The following is a 13,239-nucleotide window of genomic DNA, read 5'->3' on the forward strand; positions in this document are numbered from 1 at the left end:
AGGCTAGGGTCTTAAACTGGTGTCTGGGGGGAGGAGACTCAGACGGAGCTTCGGCGGTCTAGGGTTTAAGACGTAGAGCTGCGCGCCGTGGCTGTAAATGAGAAACTGAACTTCAATAAAGACTATTTTGTATAACAACGGACTGGCGTTGGTCCTCTGTGAGCTGGGACCTGAGGCAGCTCTGACACATATACAGCTGTTTTTATATTTAACAAACACAAAAACGGTTCTAAAACTTATTTTTCTTCGTATTTGAGCATTCCTGAATAAAGCCCAAGCCATTCTCCATGGAACTGATATTACTCATCCATTTGTCTTGCTATTTTAAGTGGAAGGTTGATTTGTTTTAATTGCCCTAGTGTGAATTAGCAATTAATTTTGTCAATCCCAGTGACAGAATTCTGTTCTGCTTCTAAAGAAACAGCAAGTGAGAGGTGGCATTAAATTTAAAAAAACAACTTTTAGTGCCACACAGCTGCCCCCATTTTTAGGTTTTTAAAACAAACCAATCACAAATGTCACCTTTTTGTCATTTCTCCTCCTACAGAACCATCTGCCCAGAACATTCTGAATCCTTCCAAGAGCCATTAAAAAGAAAAGAGGAAAAATACTGAACTTCCATTTCCAGAACTGAATGTGGGCCAATAATCCTCTTTCATATTTAATTCTTCTTAGCAACAAAGCTGGAAGGAACCTGGGGAGCATGCAGTGCAAACATCTATTATAGAATAGGATAATGCATGTATCACCTTGATTGCAATATGCCATAAGCACAGAATTGGAATGAAGAAGTAGCCACATCTATGTACACTTAGTGCAAATTAACAAATTTTGCACACAGACAGTACAAATTCATTGACACCCCCCCCAAAAAAAAGCTGTGTTCTGCAACCTGAATAACTATACAAATTAAGCAAATCTGCATCATCTACTTTACATATTTCATGATGGCTATTTTTACAATTCCGAGTTATTTATTCCAGTTTGTACATCATGGGGAGGAATAATGAGCTATGCAGAGCACCAAAATCCTGGACCACTGTACATCTTATTCAGCCACCATCTGGCTCCTGAGATTTTAGTAGCCACATACTCTACCCAGAGAGGGTTTGCCTGGCAGGCAAAAACTTTCCTCTATAACCAGGTCTTTGGTCTTTAGCTTTGTGTGTCCTTTTACAAGTGGGCAGCATGCTTGTTTAACATATTTCTTTCTCCTCTTGGTTTTTAATGTATCTATATGTGATTTTTTGCCTGTTTGTATGGTTGGCTGTAAGTCACATTGGGTTGCTATGGGCAAGATAAAGCGACTAACACATTCAATAAATTAAAAAAATTGTTGCTGCCATATGGACTACAAACTTGCATTTTCAAAAAATAAAAATACGAAAGCAAGAATTAATAGGAGATTGAATTCTATGCCCAATATAGCATTCTGTTCTTTAGATTACAAAATAGTGACATACACACTGCCTAATTAAAAGGCTCAATCCACCAATTATCTCATCCAAATGTGTCAATCCACCAGTCAACCCTTTCAACCCCCCCATAAGTATACAAATAATTGTAGAAAGTGTTGGGTAAATTGAAAACTACAAGTGGCACCAGACCAGACCACACACTTCACAGCAGCAGGCCAGGCTATGCTCAAAACAGTAGTAATTGGTGGTGGTGCATTTTTTTATTTTAAGAATTTGGAAAACAGGATTAATAGTTTTCTTAGGTGACCAAGGAAGAGCTTTCCTGGCCAACTAATTGTTAATGGCTCTAAGTGGGAAAGTAAGCAGGAAGAAACCTGTAGCAACATGGTCTTCACTTTCTACCTCCAGAGAGCAACGGGGTTGAAAGTGGGAGTAAGTGCCAGCCCTATGACGCTGTCAAGCATTCTGAATGTGGTTTCATGGAAAAGCAGACTAAAATGTTATGAATATACTTATCAATGGAAACGAAGCCTGAACCTAGAACCCAGCACTAGATCACAAAATAAGCTGTTGTTTCTGCGAGGATCTTAACAATTCAACTCCAAAGTAATTCCATGAACTTTGTCAAGAAGTTTGGGTACCTCACCTGTCCAGCCAGTATATGCAGAGCAGTCATGAGGATCTGCAGTCTTCAGCCCTTCTTCCATTTGCTGCAGCAGATCCTTAATTTTAGTTGTGATCCTTTTACTGAAATAAGGGCAGATCTGTAGGGGGGGAAAGACCATTTAAAAACCAACAAAAATCCTAAACAGCTAATTAAGGCTGTTCAACACACGTTTGTGCATAAACAGGGCCACCTCAAGCTATTTTGCTCACCTACAGGAAAATACAACTCTTCCTAGATGCTGAGCATGGTGTGCATGCAGGTATGCATGTGTTTCCTCTTTAAGAGTTATCCTGACTGGCGCCTATTTCCCTTCTTCCATTGGGAAAGGACTAACTCCATTCACTTCTCTAGAGCAGTGGGGCCAACCATTTTTGGCCTGAGAGCCTCATTTGCCCTGGCCAACCCTCTGGTAGTTACAGGCCATGCATGGGTGTGGCCACCCCCACCCCCATCTCCCACCTCGGATCTGCCCCTACTCCCCACCCATGAAATGATTTGATTGTGGAAGGGCAATTTAATAATTTAAATCCCCATCAGGGTACCAGGCTGGACAGAGGTTTAAGCCTTTCCACCCATCCTAGTGCTGGGTCTACTTTGGTTATGGGGAGGTGAAGAGAGCGTGCAGGTCCCCTGGACCAATTGTTTACCTCTCTCCTGCAAAATGAGGAGGTAACAGGCTGCAGTTGGGAAAACAGGGGAAGGCACAGTTGCCTCCACACAATCATAGGCCATGCTGCCCCAAAGCTGTTAACCATTGCTCCTCCTAAATGTAAGCCAGGTGCCTGTAAAATGCTACTGATGTAGGCAAGTGAGCTGGGTCAGCTGCAGATTAATTAAAATCAAGCAGAAATATTCTGGTTTGTGTGGAGTCAAGTTCTAAAATTTGACCAAATACTAGCTTCATTTGGTTATATTTCAGGTTTTAATAGAAGATCATTCAATCAGCAAGAAGAGTAAAGAGTGACTGAAATGAAATTCCATCACAAGACTGGGGAAGGTCACAAAGAACCCATTTTCATTCATGCAGAACTAATCATAACTTCACTTGCATAATTATGTCATTAGGGTGGATATTGGCAAGATGTCTAATAAGGAAGTTAGGTATGGAATGATGTAGGAAAATTAAAAGCCTTCTTTTTAACAAAACACAATTAACCAGGTTAATTCACATTGTACAGTTGTCTCAGTCATGAATATTGGCCCACAGATGTTCTAGCCATGAGAAGTTTTACTAGCCAGACTACTGCTATATATTTGTTAAGTCATCTATGGACTCAAGAGACAAAGAACAAACTATGTTCCATTTTGGAAGATCAAGAAGCCCATTAGCAGAAAATGGACTATTCTATGAGCTACACCTAAATTGTTGTTACAGCACATAAAAACAAGCAAATCAACAAATAACAACCCCACCCATAACAAAAAAAACAGTAATTCCATATAACACATTACGGAGAGGACACCAAAAAAGAATGCATCAATTTTAAAAGCCCAGGTTCAAGAGGCATGTGTTCCGCAACCAATAGAATTATTGTCATCATCACAGGCACAACTGATTTATTATTCACCTTCTAAATTTACACTTAAGATAATCAAAACACACATATACAAACAAACAAACACACACACACACACACACACACACACACGACAAGGATAAAACCCCAACAAGTGGACATTTTTGGGAAAGACCCATTTCTCCAGCTGGGAATGCCTGTCAGAACAAATTTATCTTCAACTGTTTCCGGAAACTGCAAGGAAATGGCTCTAGATGCAGTTCTGCAGGGATATTCTTGGGGCCATCACCAATGAGTTGCAGGATTCATCCATTTTGACCATCAACAGATAGCCCTGATGACACCAGAATGGAGAGTCAGTGTGTCACTGTTGCAAGAGGAATCCATGCATAACCATGAAGCACCACGGATGCTTTTCAGCCAGTTACTGTTTCTCAGTTCAATCTACCCCACTGGCTTGTATGGACAGGATGGGGTAACCCTAAATAACACTGCCTGAACTTCATAGCGCAAGGATAGTACTGCACACAGACACAATACATATAAATAAATACTGCTAGAAACAATACACAAAATTATTGATCTGATCTGCCAATCAATGGCATAAAGATGTTCCACAAGACAGTGAAGAGTTCCTGTTGTGAAAGTTTATAAACTGTTATGCATAAAGTATGATGCCATTTAAACCACACCACGTGATTTATCAAAAAGGTAACTCTAAATACGTTTCCCGTAAATGTGAATTACAAGCAAGTCTCAAGTGGCCACAAAGCAGCCAAACATCACTAAATCATCTGAAGACGCCCTCATTAACTAATTCCCACTAACTGGCAATGCTTGCCATTAACTATCATTAGGCTTCAATTGGCTCCAGGGAATCAAAGTCTAAAATAAACCTTAATTACATGGAGTGTGCAATGCAACCCACAAACAAGACAGGACACATACAAACAATTAGTTAGGGTTTAGACTTCATTAATTAATTAGACCTAAGTCTGCGAAGTCCATTCTGTTGCTTGTTTGGGGTTTTTTTTTTGGGGGGGGGGGGCGGAATCATCAGGGTTTGAAGGCAGCTCTTGATTATGCTCTTCAGTCACCTATCATAACATTGTGACTCAATTTGAGGCTGTCAAAACATTATGATCCTGTGCTGCTCTAGTGATGTGATTAAGTCAAGCAATGGCTTCAGATACAGGGAAGAGCAGCATTTCTCATGCATGCCATTGGATGACTGGCTTGCTTATCCAACTATGGGCAGCTGGAGTAAGGCAATGACAGACTGAGTGCCAGGCCAACAACATCTGGGGACCCAAGGTTGAGAAAGGCTGTCATAGGCAATGGCCTCACAGCTGGGCCAAAATGTATGGCACTGTGACAAATGCATTGTGTTCTCTGTGTCTCCTAAGCTCACCAGTAGCATTCAAAATGGAGCTTCAATTATCTCCTTCAACAAAAACCTGCACACCTCCCTGTGAGCGAAAATGCTCGTCATATCCCTTCCAAAACCACTCCAAGCACTTGAACCTTGAACAGAAACTTCAAGAACCTAGGCAAGGGTAGCTACAAGTTTCAAGGGAGCCTTTTCCCAAATGAGTTGCCTCAACTGGTGCAGTGACAGGTGGCAGCAGCTGTACTGTTTCTTTGCTCCACTATAGTAGCACCGCATGCAAGAGACAATTTAAATGGCTCAGGAAAGGTGTCAGCACAGTGGTAGGTCCTGCCAAGAGGCCAGGGTCCCAACAGCTTCCCCACCTACACCCGAAAAGTTGTTAGGGGGGTTAGTTCTTATTTCAAGTATTTAGTTTTCTTTTCTTTTCTTCTGCCACCCCAAAATTAGTTTCAGATTAAGACCTGCAGAATTTGTCATCCAACCAAGGAGTCCAAGCAGGTACTGCGGTCTGTTTAAAAATCCCAAGGCAGCAGCCATAATCTGGAGGTTTAGAGGCCTTGGTGGCCGGTGTGGCCAGAGGTGTGTTTGGGCTGGCAGGTTACAGGTTCTGCAAGCCTTCCAGAACTAGAAACAGTTGGCAAGAGTCTTTCTTCTAAAACATTCTTCCTTACTGTAAATGAGAAAGACTTAGGCCCTGTACACACTAGCGTATAAATGGGCACATACACAGCACATAATTTATTTCGCCCTGTACACTTTTTTGCACACACAAGCACTTTCAGACAATCTGCCTCTCTCTCTCAAGTGTTTCCCAACCACAACGTGGGCAGTGCTTGATGGGATGTATTTGCAGTGTGTTGCTGTCCCTTCCAACTATATTACTACTTCAAGAACCCAGAGGTTCACTGCAGTGATCTGCGCAGGTATTTGTTTACCTGTGCGTGAGACCAGTATTTTTTTTAAAAAATAAATTTCTGATATATACCAGACTTGCACAGAACAGGTTTTAAAAATGTGTGTGCTGCACCCACTAAGGAGCACTTCACCAATGAAGCATGTAATGATGCTTACACAAAGCATAAAGTTAAAGGTTCATCCTTCTCATTATGATTATTTTTAATGTTATTCTTAATTTTTATTCTAATATCCTTCTTTATCTTAATTTTCTGTGTGTAATGCAAATGTTACCATTGTTGATTTTAATAATGTTGTAATTTCAAGTTTCAAGGTGTCTTATTTAACATCTTTCTTTACTATGTTGTAGAATGTAGGTAAAAATAAAGATACATAAAAGCATGCAAATTTGTCACTGCAGCTTTCTGCTTGTTCGCTTAAAGAAGGTATATTTCCAGGGGGACACAGAGTACTTTTTTATTTGGTAGGCCAAATAAGTTTGGGAGCCTCTGTTCTAGAGCACCGCCTGTTGACAACATGCAGCACTTTTAGCTATTGTTTGGGGGAAAGAATATAGCACCACTGAAAAATTTAGCTGGCTTTGAGCAACTTACACCACCTGAGGTCACTTTCACAACTATTTGGCTACAATCCCATGCTCCAGGGGTTGCTTGCATGGGTGTAGCTGGGGTATTGAAAGTACTCAATTATCTGAGGTTTTCCCCCTCAGCAGAAACCTTCCCCCCCCCCATGTCCTATTCAAGGGACAGGTATTTTTACCTATGATTTCCCAAGAAGAGCTGAACAACTTTGATTTCCTTAAAAAAGCTCCCCCTCCCTCTTAACAAAAATCCTGGCTATGCCCATGGTTGCTAAAGGTTCTGGGAACCCTGGGAAGGTGCTCCAGACTCTGAGCTTTCTTTTTTAAAAAGTCCATCTCAGCCTTCCTAGAAAGGAAGTTATGGGGCAAAATGTGCTGGTAACTTTTTTTCTTTGTATAGCGTTTATTTGAATAGTAATTTAGCAACCCTTGTCGCCGTTCACATCACCATCATCTGATTTTGCCTCAAATTGAACAATATTTGTAGAGACCAACACAATTTCATCTTGGTATTAAGACACTGAATTAGGACTAAAAAGACTTTCAAGCACTACAGCCAACCAGGCCACGTTTGCCTATGATTTCGCAGATGTAAAACCACATTACCACTTCAGTAGCCACCAAGCTGTTCCTTACAGCTTCCTTGATGGTTAGCGGCCAGATTGCCAGGTCGTCAGCAATCCTTTCATGCCATCCATAGCCTTAGGAATTTCAGCAGGAGTTGGGGGAACCAATGCAACTTTAGCATAGTACAAAAATGTGGCCAGGTGAAGCTTTGAGTACCGTATTTTTCGCACCATAGGACGCACTTTTTCCCTCCTAAAAAGCAAGGGAAAATGTGTGTGCGTCCTATGGAGCGAATGCAGGGGGGAGGCAGGCGGGGAAAGCCCTCAAGAGCCGCACACAAGCTTCGTGCGCTCTTGCGGGCTTTTCTCCAGGAGGCAGAAGGGACTGACTGGCTGTAGCAGTCCCTTCTCCCTCCTGGGGGAAAAGCCCCCAAGAGCGGCGCCCTCTTTAAAGGCTGTGCGGCTCCTGCAGGCTTTTCTACGAGGTGGGGGAATCCGCCCACCTCCCAGAAAACCCAGGAGAAGCCGCACTGCCCCTTTAAAGAGCGTGCGGCTTCTGCGGGAGGTGGGGGAAGCGGCAGCAGATTCCCTCCTCCCGGGCTCCCTTTGAGGCGGCAACGTAGGAGGGGAGCAGCTTACACTCGTGTAAGCAGCTCCTCTCCCACTTTCCTCCTTCAAAGCAACTACGGAGGAGGGAAGGAAGGGGACCATGGATCCTCCGCTGCTGGAGGCTTCAGCGGATTCCCCCCTCCGTGATTGCTTTGAAGCAGGAAAGTGGGAGGGGGGCAGCTTACACTTGTGTAAGCAGCTCCTCTCCCACTTTCCTCCTTCAAAGCAACTACGGAGGAGGGAAGGAAGAGGACCATGGATCCTCCGCTGCTGGAGGCTTCAGCGGATTCCCCCCTCCGTGATTGCTTTGAAGCAGGAAAGTGGGAGGGAGGCAGCTTACACTCGTGTAAGCAGCTCCTCTCCCACTTTCCTCCTTCAAAGCAACTACGGAGGAGGGAAGGAAGAGGACCATGGATCCTCCGCTGCTGGAGGCTTCAGCGGATTCCCCCCTCCGTGATTGCTTTGAAGCAGGAAAGTGGGAGGGAGGCAGCTTACACTCGTGTAAGCAGCTCCTCTCCCACTTTCCTCCTTCAAAGCAACTACGGAGGAGGGAAGGAAGAGGACCATGGATCCTCCGCTGCTGGAGGCTTCAGCGGATTCCCCCCTCCGTAATTGCTTTGAAGCAGGAAAGTGGGAGGGAGGCAGCTTACACTCGTGTAAGCAGCTCCTCTCCCACTTTCCTCCTTCAAAGCAACTACGAAGGAGGGAAGGAAGGGGACCATGGATCCTCCGCTGCTGGAGGCTTCAGCGGATCCCCCCCCCCCCAGCTTAAGTGGGGTGGGGGAAGTGTGGCAGGTAGGGGGGTACCTACCTAGACAGTGAAGCCACATGTCTCTCCAATGAAAATTGGGAGTGGGCATTGTGTGAAGTGGCTGTGGATCTCCTGCCGCAGAACTGTAGGACTGTATAGAGTTGGGAGGGCCACCCGAGGGTCATCTAGCCCAGCCCCCTCACAATGTAGGAATCACAGCTAAAGAACGCCAGGCAGATGGTCCCCCAACCGCTGCTTAAAAGCCTCCAGTGGTGGAGACCCCAAACACCTTCCGAGGTCATAGAATTGCAGGGTTGGAAGGGAACCCCAGGAGTCATCTAGTCCAGCCCCGGTGGACAGCATGCGCAATCCATCCCGTTGCACAAGACTAAAGATGCTGCGCAAGGCTAAAGAAGAAGCCAAGGCAGCGAGCGGGATGGATCGTGCTTGCTGCCTTGTCTTCTTCTTTAGCTGCACTGGAGAGGTTTAGCTCCTGGCTGGAGAGGTTGTGCGGCTATGGACCCCGCGCGCTGTCTTGGCTTCTTTGCTCTTTGGGGCTGGGGGGGGGGGGGAACCCGGACTTCCCCCGCAGCCCCGAGAAGGTCTGGGAGAAGTGGACAGGCTGCGTGCAGCCTGTCCGTTGCTCTTTGGGGCTGGGGGGGGAATAATATTTTTCCCCTTGATTTCCCCCTCTAAAAACTAGGTGCGTCCTGTGGTCCGGTGCGTCCAATAGAGCGAAAAATACGGTAAGTGGTAGCAGCAAAAATGAGCTTGGGCCCTTTGGTGGTGACAGCATCACCAGCTTCTGTGCAGCCTGTGCCATCCTGAGAGTGAACAGCAGCTGGAGGAAGACTGGAGACAAGGAACAGTGGACAAGCCATGCTGGTAACTTCTAAGTGATTTCTGTGAAATGAGAGTGTGTGCTATCTTGTACATTTTCCTTTCTATTGAGGAATGCTCCCTCTTAGAACCATAGAATTGTAGAGTTGCAAGGACCCTGAGGATCACCTAGTCAAACGCCCTGCAATGCAGGAATCTTTTGCCCAACGTGGCGCTCAAACCCACAACCCTGAGGTTTAAGAGTCTCATGTTCTACCACCTAAGCTATTCCAGATGCAACAGCATCACTGCATGTGTGCATGTAATATCGTGTGATCATAGTTTCAGTGATATATACCAGTATTTATAAATACTTATGGTTGCCGGCTATTGCTGAGGTTGAGGTTTGTGGTGTCCAATTAAGAATTGCTATTAAAAATGTGACAAGGTGTCACTGATATGAATTGTGTATTAGTTCATGAGTTTCAAAAAAATGAATAGAAAGTGCTGCTGCATTGCCCCCCCCCCCATGGCAATTAGCCATTCTGTTTTTGCACCTGCAACTCAGGTTCCAGGAGCCATGTGGTGAATAATTTTCTATCCCAGTCTTTTAACACTGGTAATCATAATAGAAAAACCCAACCGGTAACACACATTGGGTGCATATATGCTACCTATCACCATGTGTTCAAACGCAACCTAAAACACAGCACTGTGGAGGAACAGCCTCACTGCCTAACTTTGTCAGGCCAGCAGGAAGTGCTTCTGAGCAGACATGTGTAGGGAATCACAGAGCGAGGGAGCAGTTATATTTGCACCCAGCTCCTGAAATACTACAGAATGAATACTATTGCCTTATTACCATTAGTGTTGCAACCTTTCCCAATTCTACGTGTCACCATATTCTTCCTTCGAGTCTCAAATTTAACAAGCCTGTGACTGGGTGGATACAATTCAGGCTGTGGGCAAGAGCCTCACTTGATACGATGCTCCTCCATACCAATTTATTATTTTCTATGTATCTTCATTCAAATATCTCAGTGCTATTCACAGTATAAAAATACGGAATAAAAACCACAAAGTACAAACAAGAACAAAGCAGAGCAAATCAATAACACCCCCCAGCACATTTAAAAGAAAAATGCAGAAAGCCAGCTTCCATTCAGAGAGGCGGTTGGGCTAGTTTTCTGCGTGAGGCCACTGCTTTCCAGGGAGACCCTCTCAGCCCCCCGAGGCCCCGCAGAGGCAGCGGGCGCAAGGAGGGCGAGAGCCGCCCCCCGAGTCCGTACTAAGCCGGGCTGCTTCTTCACGAGGCAGCGGCCAAAGGGGCACGAAAGACCCACCAACTCGGCAGCCTTCCGTAAAACTCCTCAGGAGGGAGCGCGGCGACCCCAAAAGCTCCGCCACTTTCCTCAGGAAGACTCTTGGCAACTTCCGTGAGGGGAAAAGGCTCCGAGGCCCAGAAGAGCCGGGGGAGGGGGGGAGGGGAAAGGCGAAGCGGGGAGTTGGGGGCGGGGAGGCCAGGCGGGGGGGGGGGCGCAAAGAAAGATGCCATAATAGTAATAATAGTAATAATAAGAAGAATAGGTTCGGCGGGCAATTGTTTTGCTTTCACTCTGGGCCATCTCTTTATTTACACGTGGCCGTTTCCCTTGCGTAGCATTCAGGGAAGACGACGTTGCCCCCCCCGCGCCCCCTTGCAGCCGGGGGTGTCGCGCGCCCCAGCCCCCCCCCCCCGCCTCACCTTGCCGTCGGCGTCGAAGAGCGGGGGGTCTCCGTCGCCGGCGGGCGAGGGCGGGCGGGCGCGCTTCCCCTCGGAGCCGCTGGGCGACGGCGGGGCTCCGCTGGCCGAGGAGGAGGCGGCGGCTCCGTGGGGCTGGAAGTCCGGGAAAGGGTTGGCGAAGGCCCGCTCCTCCATCTCCGCCTCGCCGCCCAGCTGCACCTTCAGCCTCTTGGACATGCCCTCGCCCATCGCGGGGACGCGCCCGCCCCGCCGCACCCGCGCGCGCCCCCGCGGGAGGAGGAGGCGCCGGAGAGGAGGGCGGGAGCGGGGCTCAGCAGGCGGGGCCGAGGCGGGCCGGGGGTCTCAGGGCAGGGGCGCGCCCCCCGCCGGCCCCTCTCCCGCCAGGGCTGCTCCGAGCGCGGCTTCCGAAGAGTCCCGTCGAAGGAGGGCGAGGGCCGCAAGCTCCCCCTCCGGATCAGTCCTTCAGGAGAAGGCCGGAGGGCAGCCCCAAAGCCCGCTTCCTCATCTTGCCTCTCTCCCCGATCAGGCCGCCGCCGCCGCCGCTGTCATGCAGCCCCGAGGCCGCCGAGCCGAGTCTCGCCCGCCCTCCGCCCGCCCTCCGCCGCGGGGCCTGGGGGGCTCCAGCTGCATCCTCCTCAGAGCAGGAGCATCAGGACCATCAAGGGGAAGGAGACGCCGAAGACCAGGCAGTAGACCAGCAGCTCCTTGGGGAGGGAGCGGCGGACCCTCCGGCCCCTCGGAGTCATCGGGAGGAGAGAGGGGCGGGGAGAGGGAGAGCTCGGAGAGGGGGCGCCGGGGGGCCGAGCCACGCTGCTCCTCAGCCAGATGCCGCCCGCCGGAGCTGCTTCTCAGCCGCCCGTCGCGCAGCAGCAGCAGCGCGCCTCTCTCCAGCCGGTGCCCCGAAGAGGTGCAAGGCAGAGCTGGCGGGAGAAGCAAGCTCCGGGGAGAAGCAGCCCCGCTGGCGATGGCCGGCCCTCGCCTGCCCCGATCTGCAATGTTTTCCTTGCAGCTTCCGCGCTCCCTCTGGGGGCTGTGAGACGGGGCTGGCCGGCGGGCAGCGCGCCCAGTGCCAGCGAATGAGCGCACCACTCTTGGGTGACACGGGCTCCGGAGGGAGGGCCTGGCCAGCTCACTGCACAAAGCGCCCCATGTAGTGTGCCAGGCCCACAGCCATCAAACAGGCTCAGTCCAACAACTCGTCCTTCTTAGAAGTTACCTGGCTCTTTTTATCTTTTATTTTCAATATATAATAATCAATCTCTTGGTTCTTTCTGGATTGAACAACTGACCCTTCAGGTGGCTTTGCTGGAACAACGGGGGGGGGGGGCTGCAATTTGAATCTGCTGGTCTGCACCAGAGGCTGGTGGCTTTCACTTGTGCAGTGAATTGATACAAAAGGCTTTTTTCACATTATGTATGAAAATGTCCAATGCCAAAATGTATTTTTAATAACTAATTTTGTTTTTTTAAATGTCCACTGTTAAGGTAAATATCACCCTGTGCTTTTCTGAAGTCACTGTTTGCAATCCCCTTCCCCATAAAACCCCACACATAGAAACGTACAACATATAAACTCCGTGTGTCCCTTGTTTTGCTCCTGACTTGTTGCAGGTCATGGGACCTCTGCTGGGGTTTTGATGTCAGAATATTGTTCTGAATTTGGGGGGTCAGTTTGGATTATATCCTGTACCCCTTCCAAATCTGTGATCCTGTGGATGGGTACACTTTATAATGGCAAGCTTGCCAAACCAGTCCCTTTGGCTGACTAAGCACCACAATTAGCTTAACCAGAGAAGTCGCTCTGTGCCCTCCCCGCTCCCCTAGCTGCTAGGTAGGAGAAGAATAGCCTGAGCTTTGGGTGTGAGCTGAGCTGGAAACTGAATACACAGAGACATGCTTGCTTTGTGCTAAATTCAAAGCTGTGACTAATGGAGAAGTAATATCTTCTGGGGTGCTAATGCTATGAGCCTCTCCATCCTATGCTTGGCTTGTATATATGTGTCAATAAAACCATATAGCCTAAAGCCTCCACTGACTCTCAGAAGGCACTGGCAGCCCTGGAGTATTTCTGCTCAAATTGGGGTTGTGTTTTACAATATGGTTACAAAAGTGGGGTGCCAGCCCATGCTCTGCAGAGTGGTAGCAAGACTACAGGGGGGTCCAGGCCCTCACCCAGGGTTTGTGCTCCTTTGGAGAATTGAAGTAGCTTTAAGAGATAGGATTTATTCACCTTTATTATCACCTTTATCCCAGGTGAAGCCCT

The 13,239-nt window shown here is 47.9% G+C and overlaps 1 protein-coding gene across 2 annotated transcripts in view; it reads right to left on the bottom strand.

Annotated features, from left to right (window-relative positions):
- Positions 1-11,356, bottom strand: part of LANCL2 (LanC like glutathione S-transferase 2) — a 29,626-nt gene extending 18,270 nt beyond the window's left edge. Inside the window, exons 1-2 of one of the 2 annotated variants that reach the window (XM_028749639.2) lie at positions 10,977-11,356; positions 2,065-2,182 (exon numbers count right to left, since the gene is read on the bottom strand). In XM_028749639.2, coding sequence (XP_028605472.1) covers positions 2,065-2,182; positions 10,977-11,204 — 346 coding nt within the window. In that variant the 5' untranslated portion in view covers positions 11,205-11,356. The remainder of the gene's footprint in view (positions 1-2,064; positions 2,183-10,976) is intronic. The other variant, XM_028749638.2, reaches the window with a different exon arrangement.
- Between the last annotated feature and the right edge of the window lie 1,883 nt (positions 11,357-13,239).

Source organism: Podarcis muralis, chromosome 12, assembly GCF_964188315.1.
Source record: "Podarcis muralis chromosome 12, rPodMur119.hap1.1, whole genome shotgun sequence".
Taxonomy (NCBI): Eukaryota; Metazoa; Chordata; class Lepidosauria; order Squamata; family Lacertidae; genus Podarcis; species Podarcis muralis.